This window comes from Mobula hypostoma, chromosome 18, assembly GCF_963921235.1.
Source record: "Mobula hypostoma chromosome 18, sMobHyp1.1, whole genome shotgun sequence".
NCBI classification, from domain to species: Eukaryota; Metazoa; Chordata; class Chondrichthyes; order Myliobatiformes; family Myliobatidae; genus Mobula; species Mobula hypostoma.
In genome coordinates, this window is record NC_086114.1 from 60,226,632 (window position 1) to 60,240,369 (window position 13,738).

The 13,738-nt window shown below is 41.6% G+C and overlaps 1 protein-coding gene across 3 annotated transcripts in view; it reads right to left on the reverse strand.

Moving 5' to 3' along the window:
* The window catches only part of ice2 (interactor of little elongator complex ELL subunit 2), a 133,925-nt gene that overhangs the window by 108,929 nt on the left and 11,258 nt on the right, over positions 1-13,738 (reverse strand). For all 3 annotated transcript variants that reach the window (XM_063070969.1, XM_063070968.1, XM_063070970.1), the window contains exon 5: positions 4,854-4,988. In XM_063070969.1, the coding sequence (XP_062927039.1) occupies positions 4,854-4,988 (135 nt within the window). The remainder of the gene's footprint in view (positions 1-4,853; positions 4,989-13,738) is intronic.

Sequence of the window (13,738 nt, forward strand, 5' to 3'; positions counted from 1 at the left end):
AAGGTTAGAGCAACTTTATCTAAATGACAGGCATCTGCAGCTACTTTATGAGAGAAACCTGGGTCAGAAACATGCCTGTTTGGCTTGAATAATGAGGGAATTACAATGGGATGAGCATAGAGTTGGCTAAAGTGAATTGGATCGATACATTAACAGATAAGACACTAAACAAGTGGTGGCAGACATTTAAGGAGGTAATACATTCAGCAAAGGTATGTACCAGTAAGGAGGATAGATTTAAAAAAAAAGGGATGATCCAACCATGGCCAACCAACAAAGTTAAGGATGGTACTAAGCTGAAAGAGAAAAAGTACAATGCACACTAAGTGCTGTTTCTGTCTCATAGCTCGAGAGACCCAGTTTCCATCCTGACCTTCAGGATGGCTGTGTGGCACTTCTATGTTCTCCTGAATCTCATGGGTGTCCTCTTGGTTCTCCCCCCCCCCCACTTTCCTGCCACATGCCAAACATGTTCTACTTGATAAATAATTGCTTATAGTAAACTACCCCAGTTATAGATGGGTGACAAGAGAATCAGGGAAACCTAATGGGCATGTGAGAGAGAATAGGATACAAGGAAATAAGGGGTGAAAAAGGGTTACTCTGTGAATCAGCATAGATTCATGGGATCAAATAGCCTCCCATGTCATAAGCAAGTAGGACACATGAAGTAAGGAAGCATTTAGGGGCAGACTGAAAGACTGAGATGGGGTGGAATTTGTGCAATGAACTCAAGACAGTTTCCATAAACAATATATAGAGCCAGTATAAAGAGGAGAGGAATGAGACAGGGAATATTGATGGACCAGGACCAAGGAGGATTTCATCTTTGAGTCCACCAATCAGATACTATTTCCTGTCTCAGTCCTCCCTCTCTATACTGGCCAACTTCCCTCTTATTCCTGATGCAGGTTCTCCACCCAAAATGTTTACAATCTTTTCCCTACAGCCCAGACATTGCTCAACCATCTGAGTTCCTCCAGTAGATTGTTTGTTGCTCCAGTTTCTCTGTAAGTACAAATTGGTCTTTTTCTGGTCAGTGAAATCTAATGATCAAGTGTCACAGGGATCAGCGTTGAGTTATACTTGGATGAAGACAAAGCTACTGCTGCTAAGTGATAAGTTCTTGCTCAAGTTTATAGGGTGTTTAACGCTTATGGTGTGTTGGGGATTAGTTTAAGAGCCATGAGGTAATGTTGCAGCTCCATGAAAATGGTTATACCACACGTGTCCAGTTCAGATCACTTCAATATAGGAAGGGTATGGAACCTTTAGAGAGGATGCAGAGGAGATTTCCCAGGATGTGTGTGGATTAGAGAGCATGTCTTATGAGAAGAGGTTGAGTGAGCTAGGGATTTTAAGAGGTGACTTGATAGAGATGAATAAAATGATAAAAAACATAGATAGTGTGGACAGCTAGTGCTTTTTTCCTCAGGGCTGAAATGGCTAATACGAGAGGGCATAAGCTTAAGATGATTGGAGGAAAGGATAGGGCTGTTGCCAGAATTTTTTTTATACACAGAGCAGTGGGTGCACGGAAAGCGCTGCCTCTATCGCCACCTGGCAGATACATCAGGAACATTTAAGACTCTTAAATAAGCATACGGATAAAAATCAAATGAGGAAACGTGGAAGGGAAGCATTAGAATGACTTTGGAGTAAGTTAAAAATGAAGGCCCTGGAGTGTGCTGCACTGTTCTGTTCTATCTTCCTGGCCACACAAGTAGATAGGGAAGTAAATTGGGAAGATGACAAAAGAAACTACAACGGGAGATAGGTAGACAACTCAGCAAAGATCAGACTAGTGGAGTATAATGTGGAAGGAAGCAAAACTAAGTATTTTTGCATAAAATGTAAAACAGAAGTATTGCAACGCACACAAAATGCTGGAGGAATTCAGCAGGCCAAGCAGCTCCTATGGAAAAAAGTACAGTCGACGTTTCGAGCCAACATCCTTTGGCAGGACAAGAGCATTGCACTGCATAAAAATGCTGATAGATTGCAGGGCTTTGAGATGCAAAGCCACCTACATATCCTAGTGTATGACTTGTAAAATAAAATTGTGTGCAGGAACTATACAGTAAGTAATTCAGAAAGCTAACAGAATGGTGCTGTTTACTGCTGGTAAAAGTTTGAATACAATCGTGGTAAGCCTTCTCTTCTTTTATTTAGGCCATTGGTGAGACCACATCTGAAGTACAATGCACAATTTTTAGAACATAGAACATTACAGCACAGGAACAGGCCCTTTGGCCCAGAATGTTGTATCGAACCAATTGAATTCGTAATCAAATGGCCAATTAAACTCATCTCTTCTGCCAACACAATATCCAAATCCTTCTATTTTCCACACATTCATGTACCTATCAAAACAGCTCTTCAAAGCCTCTAATGTTCCTGCCTCTACCACCAACCCCAGGCAGTGCATACCAGGCACCCATCAATCTCATGTAAAAATGCTGCCCCTTGCAATTCCTTTGAAATTATCCCCTTTCACCTAAAACGTATGCCCTCTGGCATCAGACGTTTCAACCCTTGGAAAAGTATATTGTTTGTCTATGCTATCTATGCCCCTCATAATCTTATGAACCTCTATCAGATTTCCCCTCAGTTTTCACTGCTCCAGACAAAACAACCCAAATTTGCCCAACCTCTCGTTATAGCACATCCCCTCTAATCCAGGAAGCATCTTCTGTACCCTCTCCAAAGCCTTGAAATCTTTCCTGTAATAGGGGGGCCAGAACTGTGTGTAATACTCCAGATACAGCCTAACTAAAGTTTCATAAAGCTGCAACACAACTTCCTGACTTTTGAACTCAATGTCTTGTCTAATAAGGGCAAACATGCCATATGCCTTCTTAATCACCCTCTGCAGCCACTTTCAGGGACCCCAAGGTCCCTCTGCTCATCAATACCATTAAGGATCTTGTCCTTAAGTGTACCGTCTCTTTAAATTTGACCTACCAAGGTGCAGCACTTCACATTTGGCTGGGTTAAGCTTCATATGTCATCTCTCTGCTCCTATCTGCAACTGATCTATATCCCATTGTATCCTTTGCCAGTTTTCTACACTATTCACAACACCAATCACATCGTCTGCAAACTTACTAACTTACCCATCTATATTTTCATTCAGGTCATTTATATACATCACAAACAGCAGAGGTCTCAGTACAGATCCCTGCAGAACACCAGTAATCACAGACCTCCAGCTAGAACAAGTCCACTCAACCACTACCCCCTGTCTTCTCATGGCCAATTCACAATGGATCCCATGCACTTTAATCTTCTGGATGAGCCATCCATGAGGGACCTTTTCTAATGCCTTAATAAAATCCATGCAAACAACATCCAGAGCTCCAATTTCATCAGTCATCCTCGTTATCTCGTCAAACATCTCAAATCAAGTTAGTAAGACACCACCTACGCAAAGCCATGCAGGCTCTCCATAATTAGGCCACGGTTTTCCAAATGCTCATAAATCCTATCCCTAAGAATTCTCTCCAGTAATTTCCCTACCAATGAAGGTCTATAGTTTCCTGGATTATTCCTGATTCCCTTCTTGAATAATGGAACAACATTAGCTACCTGCCAGACCTCCAGATCTTGCCTGGGATTAGAGAGGGCACGAAGATATTGGTCAGGACCCCAGTAATCTCTTCTCTTGCCTCTCTCAATAATTTCGGATACATCCCATCAGGTCATGGTGACTTACCTGCCTTAATACTTTTTTAAGAGACCCAACACTACCTGCTCCTTTACTTTGCAGTGTCCTAACGAATCAATATGCTTGGAATTAATCTCCCCATCTTCAACATCCTTCTCTTTGGAAAATACTGACGTAAAGTACTCATTAAGAACCTCACCCACATTCTCCACATCAAAACAAATGTTCCCTTTATCTTTGAGAGGACCTACTCTCTCCCTAGTTATCCTCTTGCTTTTGATGTATGTATAGAATGCCTTGGGATTTTCTTTAATCCTACTTTCCAAAGTCTTTGCATGATCCCTTCTGGTTTTCCTAATTCCCTTCTTGAATTCTTTTCTGGCTTCTTTATTATCCTCAAGGGCTCTGTTTCATTCTAGCTTCCTAAGCTTTAAATACTTCTCCTTTTTCTTTATCACCTTGCCATCCTTGTACTTCCTTCTTAGTGGAACACAAGGTTTTTGGTCTCCTTATTAAGGAAGGATGTAAATGTGCTGGAAACTGTTCAGAGAAGGTTAACTGGAAAGGGACAGTTGTTTTATGTACGATGGTTACACAGGCTACAGTTGTGCCTGCTGGTATGTAGAAGAGTGGGAGGTGACAGGACTGAAATGTATAAGACGCTGAGAATTCATGACAGGCCAGATTTAGAGAGGTTGTTTCCTCCAGTAAAAGTATCCAGAACCCTGAGTTACTGTTTGCAAATAAGACAAATGTGATATTTTTTCTCTTTCAGTGGGTCATCAGTCTTTGCATTGCTCTTCTTCAAAGGGCAGTGGAAGTACAGTCTTTGAATATTTTAAGGCAGAAGTAGATAGATAGGTGATTAGCAAGGGAGGGTGTTAAAGGCTACCATGGGTAGATGGGAATGTGGAGTTGAGGTAAACATCAGCCACAATCTTATTAAACTGCAGAAGAGGTGTGAGGGGCTGAGTGGTCTATTCTTACTTCTAGTCTGCATGTTCCATCATGAGAGGGAACAAATTAGCTGAGGTTCAGTTAAACAGTAATTACCTACCACCTTGTTCTGCAAGGCCATCCCTCCTAATGGAAAAAAACATTAGAGATTATTACAATCAATCCCCAATGCTGAAACTGCTAAGAAACAGGAACTGATTACAATCATATATTCAGTATATTTCATTACCAGGCACAGAAGCTTCTTCTCCAGTTGGAGGGTGAGATCTGGGATGAATTTCCCTCCCATGATGCTGGTAATTTCATTGACAACGTAAAGTTCTGGATACTTTTTCAGACTTTCGTTCCACGCTTGCAAAACCTCCTGTTGAAATAAATGCAAGGATCAATGTTCTTGTCCTTCAATCATAGCAAGCAATGACACAATCATGTTGATTCTTCACATTTATGCAGGCACATGCACACACATATTCATGAGCTGTGCAAAGCCTCAGTTATGGACCCATCTGTACACCAACAGGAGAAGCTGAGATCATCTTACTTATAGCAGAGAAGGGAGACTGACAAACATAATAACAATAATAATTACTGCACAGAACAGAGAGAAATGTTTCTTCTCAAACAAGTGGTCAACAGTAAAGCTCAGATATTTGAAATAATTGGGAAAGAAATACACGAGAATAGAGCAGAAACCTCTTCACATTCATGCCTATATTAATCCAGAGTTCAATTACTGAAGATGGAAATGAGATGTTAAAGGAAGTTCAAAAGGTCAAGCCAGGCTCTTCAGAGTCAGGCCCTTCAGTCTATAATGCTCAAGCTGACCACTAAGTGGTCACTGACACCGATCCCACCTGTTGGCCCTTGGAACAAAGCCAGCTATATCTTGCTGATTCATGTGTCCAGTTAGATGCTTCTTGAATGTTGTGAGTCTTTGCCTTTACCATCTATCACACAATGCACCCTCTGAATCCAATCACGCTCTGGGTGAAAAGGTCCTCCCTTAAATTCCCCAGAAACCTCCTTTCGCTTACTCTCAACCTATGTCCGCTAGTTTTAAATACCTCTGCTCCAGGGAAAATTCCCTTACTACCTATGCCCTTTACATTTTATACACGTCCATCGTCCCCTTCAGTCTCCTCCACTCCTACAAAATCAAACCCAGTCTATCCAGTCTTTCCTCTGCACCCTCCAGTTCAATCCCATGCTTCCTGGAGTGTGATGACAAGAATCATACACAATATTCCAGCTTTGGCCTAATCAATGTTTTTTTTAAAGTTTAAACTCACTGCCTCAACACAAACAAAATGCCTTCTTTACCACTTTATTTTCTTGTACTGCCTTCTTCAGGGAATCGTTGGACTGACACATTGATGTCCTTCTGTTCCTCTGTACTCCCTAATCAGTACTCACTGCATGCTTTTGTATGGGATTTGGATATTTGGCATAAAATATGAGGAAAACTGTACAGCCCCACCCTGTTGTGTATTTAATATTTCAGTAATATTTGAGTAATCTTGCATATATATTGGTTGATAAAGTATTCTTGTTCACTTAAATAATTCATTATAGTTTATATGTAAAAGTACATGAACTGCAAACTTCGTTATGCTACCACGTGATATGTGCGTGGCTTGCTTAAAGTAAAGCATGGAGTCAGACTCAAATTTTGGACTCCTGTGTCTTCTTTTGAATTAGTTTAATGTTTTGAAGTGACAAAACACAACACACTCCACAGTGGGCTGGAGAATGAACACATCCCTTCAGCGGATGTGTCCAAAACTCTGGCACTATACAAATCAGAGGCTGCACATTGTTGTACACTTCAGCCACTAGGTGGCGGTTAAGAGCTATCTCACAATAAGGATACCTACACCACAGATTACAGACTTTGCTTTAAATAACATCTGTTAGTGCAGCCTTGTGTCTTCCTTTCATTTTCCTCCCACCTCAATGTCTTCTGAAGCCTCCAAGAAGCAAAACCTTACCACAGCCTTGCAGTTAACAAGTGCAGGGAAGCACATTTCACTGCAAAATCCTGCATTATATTACTAATTGAAACCTTGCGTACACTGAACGGTGCTATTATAATAACTGGCAAGGAGGGTGGGTAACAACGAACAATAATATTTTCAGAATTTGCTTTATTTCTTGACTTTCAAGACTTTTTTTAATGCCTGAAGCTGTAAAACAACACACAATGAAGCTGAATTTCTGCTTCTGAAAACTAGGGGTATAGTTTCAGAACAAAAGGTCATCTATTTCAGACAAAGAGTACGAGAATTGTTCTTCTCAAAAGGTTGGGACTACTTAAAGTTTTCTACGCCAGAGAGTCTAAGCAGCAAAATCAGGGACCAAGTGCAAGACAAAAACAGACATATCTGAATTTCAAGATCATTGGGAGAAATGGAGAGAACATGGAAAGTTGTTCATGGCCAAAATGGATCAGACATTGAACAGATAGGCTGACTGGTTTATGGAGAGGCTGCTCCCATTTTTATTTTTTTACACATATAAATTTTCTCGTCAATTTGTGGGGAAGTTGACCATGATCATAGTAGGTGCACTTTTTAAATGGATTGAAGCAGTTCCTATGAATACTCCTACATTCCATGTGACAATTTCAAAGTCATAAATGGCCCTCACGATCCGAGTATTGCAGAGTTACCTATGACAGGCAGCAGAAATGTTCAACTTGACTCAATCATTAGAAAAAATGTGCCCAGTTTGGTGGTTGGAAAGAACAATTCAAACTGCAAAAGGTGAACTGACAAAGACAACAGATGGTGGAATGAGAACATACATTGTTAACAAAATATGCCACACACCATTTCAGCACAGACACTTGCTGAATGACTGATGGGCAAATGTGTCAGATGCACTTGTTTTATTGAAGCTGAAGCTCCAAAGCAAGCAGAAACAGCAACGCAACACTGAAAATCAGCATGGACAGAGTGGGCGGAAGAACCTATTCCTGTGCTGTAATACTTGTGATCACCATCCTATAGTAGATCTTCTTGGTCCACAGGATGGACCAGACTGCTGATTCAAAGGGGGCAAAAAGTGTGGGTCTGTGTTTCATGACAAACTCTTCGTGGTGCTCAGATGTAGCAGTCTTGTCACACTCTTGTTCCCCTAACCTGGAACATCTAATGATTAAGTGCCGACCATTCAGCTTACCAAAAGAGTTCTTGTGATCCTGACTGCGGCTTACATACCGCCAAAGGCCAATGTTAAGCAGGCACTTGAGGTACTGAGTGCAGCGATGAGCAAACAGAAACGGCCTACTCCGATGCCTTTCAGTTCATTGCTGGGGATTTCAATGAGATTTGCTTTAAGAAATCTCTGTCTAATTATCATCAACATTAAGAAGATAAAAATGGAATACGAAAGTAAGCTAGGCAATAATATCAAAGGGGATACCAAAAGTTTCTTCAGATACATAAAGTGTAAAAGAAAGGCGAGAGTAGATATTGGACGACTGGAAAACAATACTGGAGAGGTAATAATGGGGGTCAACAAAATGGCAGATGAACTGAATAAGTATTTTGTATCAGTCTTCACTGTGGAAGACATTAGCAGTATGGTGGAAGGTTCAGGTGTCAGGCGTCATGAAGCGTGTGACGTTACCATTACAAGAGAGAAGGTTCTTGGGAAACTGAAAGATTGAAGGTAAACAAGTCTCCTGGACCAGATGGTACACACCCCAGGGTTCTGAAAGAGGTGACTGAAGAGATTGTGGAGCCATTAGTAATGATCTTTCAAGAATCATTATATCCTGGACTGGTTTCGGAAGACTAGATAACTGCAAATGTCACTCCACTCTTCAAGAAGGGAGACAGGCAGAAGAAACTATAGGTCAGTTAGTCTGACCTCAGTGATGAGGTCTCAGGGTACTTGGAGGCACATGATAAAATAGGCCTTAGTCAGCATGGCTTCCTCAAGGGAACATCTTGCCTGACTAACCTGTTGGAATTCTTCAAAGAAATAACAAGTAGGATAGACAAAGGAGAATCAGTTGATGTTGTGTACTTGAACTTTCAGAAGGCTTTTGACAAGGTGACACACATGAAGCTACTTAACAAGCTATAAGCCCGTGGTATTAGAGAAAAGATTCCAGTATGGATAAAGTAGTGGCTGATTGGAAGGAGGCAAAGAATGAGAATAAAGGGAGCCTTTTCTGGTTGGCTGCTAGTGGTGTTCCACAGGCGCCTGTTAGAACTGATTCTTTTTATGTTACATATCAAAAATTTGGATGATGGAATTGTTGGCTTTGTTGCAAAGTTTGCAGACAGTATGAAGGTAGGTGGAGGGGCAAGTAGTTTTGAGGAAATAGAGAAGGCACAGAAGGACTTAAGAAAGATTAGAAGAATGGACATACAAATTTTTTTCTAAAAAAAAGTCATGCACTTTGGTAGAAGAAATGAAAATGTTAACTATTTTCTAAAAGGAGAGAAAATCCAAAAAATGAGGCACAAAGGGACTTGGGAGTCCTTGTGCAGGATTTCCTAAAGGTTAATTTGCAGGTTGAGTCTGCGGTGAGGAAGACAAATGCGGTTAGCATTCATTTCAAGAGGACTAGAATATAAAAGCAAGGATGTAAAGTCGAGACTTTATAAAGCACTGGTGAGGCCTCACTTGAAGTATTGTGATCAGTTCTGGGCCCCTCATCTTATAAAGGGTGTGCGGAAACTGGAGAAGACTCGAAGGAGGTTCATAAAAATGATTCCAGGATTGAATGGCTTGTCATATGGAGATCGTTTGATGGCTCTGGGCTTGTATTCACTAGAATTCAGTAGAATGACGGGTGACCTTATTGAAACCTATCAAATGGTGAAAGTCTTTGATAGAGTGGATGTGAAGAGGATGCTACCTATGGTGGAGAGCCTAAGACTGGAGGACAAAGCCTCAGCATAGAGGGGTGCCCATAGAGGAATTTCTTCAGTCAGAGAGTGGTGAATCTGTGGAATTTTTTGCCACAGGCAGCTGTGGAGACCAAGTCTTTTTGTATATTTAAGGTAGAAGTTGATAGATTCCTGATTGGTCAGGGCATGAGGGGATATGGGGAGAAGGCAGGAAATTGGAGTTGAGAGGAAAATTGGATCAGCCGTGATGAAATGGTGGAGCACCATCTCACATGTGAAGTGGCAATTCCAGACCAAACTGGACTTACTGGGTGCCACAGTAGCATAGCAGTTAGCGCAACACCATTACAGTTGGAGCTCGGAGTTCAATCCTGGCATCCTTTGTAAGAGGTCTCTGTAAGGCCTCCTTGTGGAATGCACTGGTTTTCCCTGGGTGCTCAGATTTTCTTGCACAATCCAAAGACACAACAGGTAGGTTAATTATTCCACGCAGTATCTCCAGATAAAATAAAATAAATTAGCCACAGAAGGATGCTTGACAGCTGTGGCTGGGCTTGAATACTATTCACCTCCTACAAAACAAAACCAAGTGGTATTATGTAATAACAAGGTTTCTCTCACTGCCTTTTATGCCTGCTTTGAATGACAAAACACAGAGGCACTTTCATGAATTCATATTCCCCGATGATCTCAGTCTCTGAGGCTGACCTGAGAGCATCCTTCGAGGGTGGGGAAGAGGGGGGTAAAACCATGGAAAGCATCTGGCCCAGGTAGACTACCTGGTGGAGTATAGAAGACCTGTGGTGATCAACTGGCTGGAGGGTTCACTGACACAGTATCTTTAACCTCTTGCTTCGGCAGCCTGAGGAACCTACCTGCTTCAAGCAGGCTTGAATTATACTAGCAACATACATCAAAGTTGCTGGTGAACGCAGCAGGCCAAGCAGCATCTATAGGAAGAGGTACAGTCGACGTTTCAGGCCGAGACCCTTCGTCAGGACTGACGAAGGGTCTCGGCCTGAAACGTCGACTGTACCTCTTCCTATAGATGCTGCTTGGCCTGCTGCGTTCACCAGCAACTTTGATGTATGTTGCTTGAATTTCCAGCATCTGCAGAATTCCTGTTGTTTGCGCTTGAATTATACTGCTGCCCAAGAAGAACGTGGTATCCTGCCTCAATAACTATCATCCAGTAGCATTTACATCCACGGTGATGAAGTGCTTTGAGAGGTTGGTGATGAAACTTATTGACTCCTGCCTTGGATCCATTCCAAATTGCCTGCTGGTATAACAGGTCCACAGCAGATGCTATTTTATTGACTCTTCACTCAACCCTGGAACATCTGGACAGTGAAGATGCATACATCAGGATGTTCTTCATTGAATACAATTCTGATTTCAATACTCTCATTCCCTCAAAACTAATCAATAAGCTCCAAGACCATGGCTTCAATTCCTCCTTTTGCAGCTGGATCCTTGATTTACTCACTTGCAGACCACAGACAGTTTGGATTAGCAAAATTTCCTGCACAATCACCATCAGAACAAGTATACCACAAGGCTGTGTGCTTAGTCCCCTACTCTATTCGCTTCATACTTATGATTGCGAGGCTAAGCACAACTCCAATGCCATATTTAAGTTTGCTAACAACACCACAGTCATTGGCCAAACAAAGGTAGTGACAAATCAGCATATAAGAGTGAGATTGAAAATCTTACTGAGTGGTATTACAACAACGACATCTCACTCACTATCAACAAGACCAAGGAGCTGATTATTGACTGCAGGAGGAGGAAACCGGAGATCCATGAGCCAGTCCTCATAGGGGAACAAGAGGTGGAGAGGGTTAGCAACTTTAAATTCCTCGCTTAGAGGATCTGCCTTGGGCCCAGCACGCAAGTGCCATTACAAAGAAAGCACGCAATGCCTCTACATTCTTAGAAGTTTGTGAAGATTCAGCATGTCACCTAAAGCTTTGGCAAACATCTATAGATGTGCTGTGGAGAGTATAGTGATCGGTTGTACCACGACCTGGAATGAAAACACCAATGCCCAGGAAGGGAAAAGCTACTAAAAAGTAGTGGATACAGCTCAATCCGTCACGAGTAAAGCCTCCCCACCACTGGGCACATCTACAAGGAACAGTGTCGTAGGAAAACAGCAGACATCATCAAGAACCCCACTGTCCAGACCATGCTCTCTTTTCACTGCTGCCATCAGGAAGGTGGTACAGAAATCTCAGGCCCTATACTACCAGATTCAGGAACAGTTACTACCCCTCAACCAACGGGCTGTTAAACCAGAAGGGAAAACTTTCACTCAGCTTCACTCACCTCTAACAATGAACTGTTCCCACAAGGATTTTCATCTCATGTTCCTGATACTTATTGCTTATTCAATTATTATTATTATTTTGGGTTTTTTCCGTATTTGTTCAGTTTGTTGTCTTTTGCACATTGGTTGTTTGATCGCCTTATTGTGGGCAGTTTTCCATAGATTCTATTGCGTTTCTTTGTACTTACAGTGAATGCCCACAAGAAAATAAGTTGTAAATGGTGACATATGTATTTGATAAATTTACTTTGAACTTTGAAATGAGTATTTGTCAGAACCAGCAGTTTCCTCACCTATGATTGAAATCATTGTGAAGGACACAATGAGATGTGTACCATGTGCCGGTGATGTTCCTGTACAAACTCAAACTCAGCTGCTTCATGCCAGCAAATGATACAGAAAGATTGAATTTGAAAATATGCATAATTAGTTATACAGTTATGTTATTAACACTGCACTTAAATGTGTTTTAATTCAAAGGAGGAAGAGGTATGATAATCCCATATTGTGAAGGTAGGGGAATCATAAATTCCAATCTTTTTGTTATCAATACCTCATAAATGCACGAATGAGCAAAAATGAAATGGCTCTTCACACAGAGCTACTGAATGACAGCTGATGCTTTACTCAATGTCTAAAGATGCAGGTGCGCAGTTACTCTTCAAATTCATTGACCAGGCATCCAAATCTTCCATGCCAAAGACCACTTTCTGTATATTGACAAATTAATGTTGTGCTTCATTTGGATTCCTCTGCACTGAGACAACATCATGCCTTGATTTGTAATTTGGCAGTTAAGAGTATAATGTGAGCATTTCCACATTTCTTTACACTGTACAGGGAGCCATCAAAGGGCGAACTTGTGGTAGAGCAGCTCAATGGATATGATTAAATATTCCCATTTCAGCCTGCTACAGCTGAGAATAACAATTACGTCCAAGGTCTGTACAGTTAATAAGGATGTTTTAAGGTGATTGAATAACCTATCGCTGCTTAAAACCAAAGGAAATAATGTCGACGGTGGCTGTAGGATCGTTGCTAGGACACTTTGTCAGAAACATGGCTGTCGCTCAGGTCTGCAAGTGGGTTTAAAAAAAACAAGATTTTCCACTGCCATTACTGACTATTTTGCTGGCAAACGTAGCCTTTGGTAAATAAAATTCACAATCTCAGAGCTAGGGTGCTGCATCAGTTGCTGCGTCCTCTGCTTCACGGAATCCTGGTTAACCCCATCTGCCCGGATGTAGCAATTCAGATTGACGGGTTCTATCGCTGTCAAGATAGGACAGTTGAGTCTTTCAAAAGCAGAGGTGGTGACGTACCTCATGAACCCACTCCTCATGATATATCAATTTGTCGGTGACATCCTAATTTTGCTCCTGCTGCTGGAGATTTCAGTAATTATTTTGGTAGCATTGTACATTCCACCTCAGGCCAATATCAAACAGGCTCTAGATGATCTGAGTGATGTGATCAACATGCACGAAACAGCACACCCTGATGCCTTCACCACCATTTTGCGGAATTTTAACCAGGACAGCTTGAAAAAGTAACTAAACAAGCTACAGTGATTAAATGTTTTGATGGGCTTGTTTTGGCCAGAATGAATTCCTGCCTCAGCAAGAACCTGGACCCACTGCAATTTGCCTACCGCTACAATAGGTCTACAACAATCTCAATAGCTCTTCACATGTTTGTTGACCATAGCTCAGTGTTTCACACCGTCATTCCTACAGTCGATAAACTACGGAACCTGGGCCTCTGTACCTCCCTCTGCAAATGGATCCTCGTCTTCCTAAATGTAAGATCACAATCTGTGTGGGTTAGTATTAATAATTCCTCCTCACTGAATATCAACACTGGCACACCTCAGGAATGCTCTATCCTTTCTATACCCATGACAGCCTACGTGTG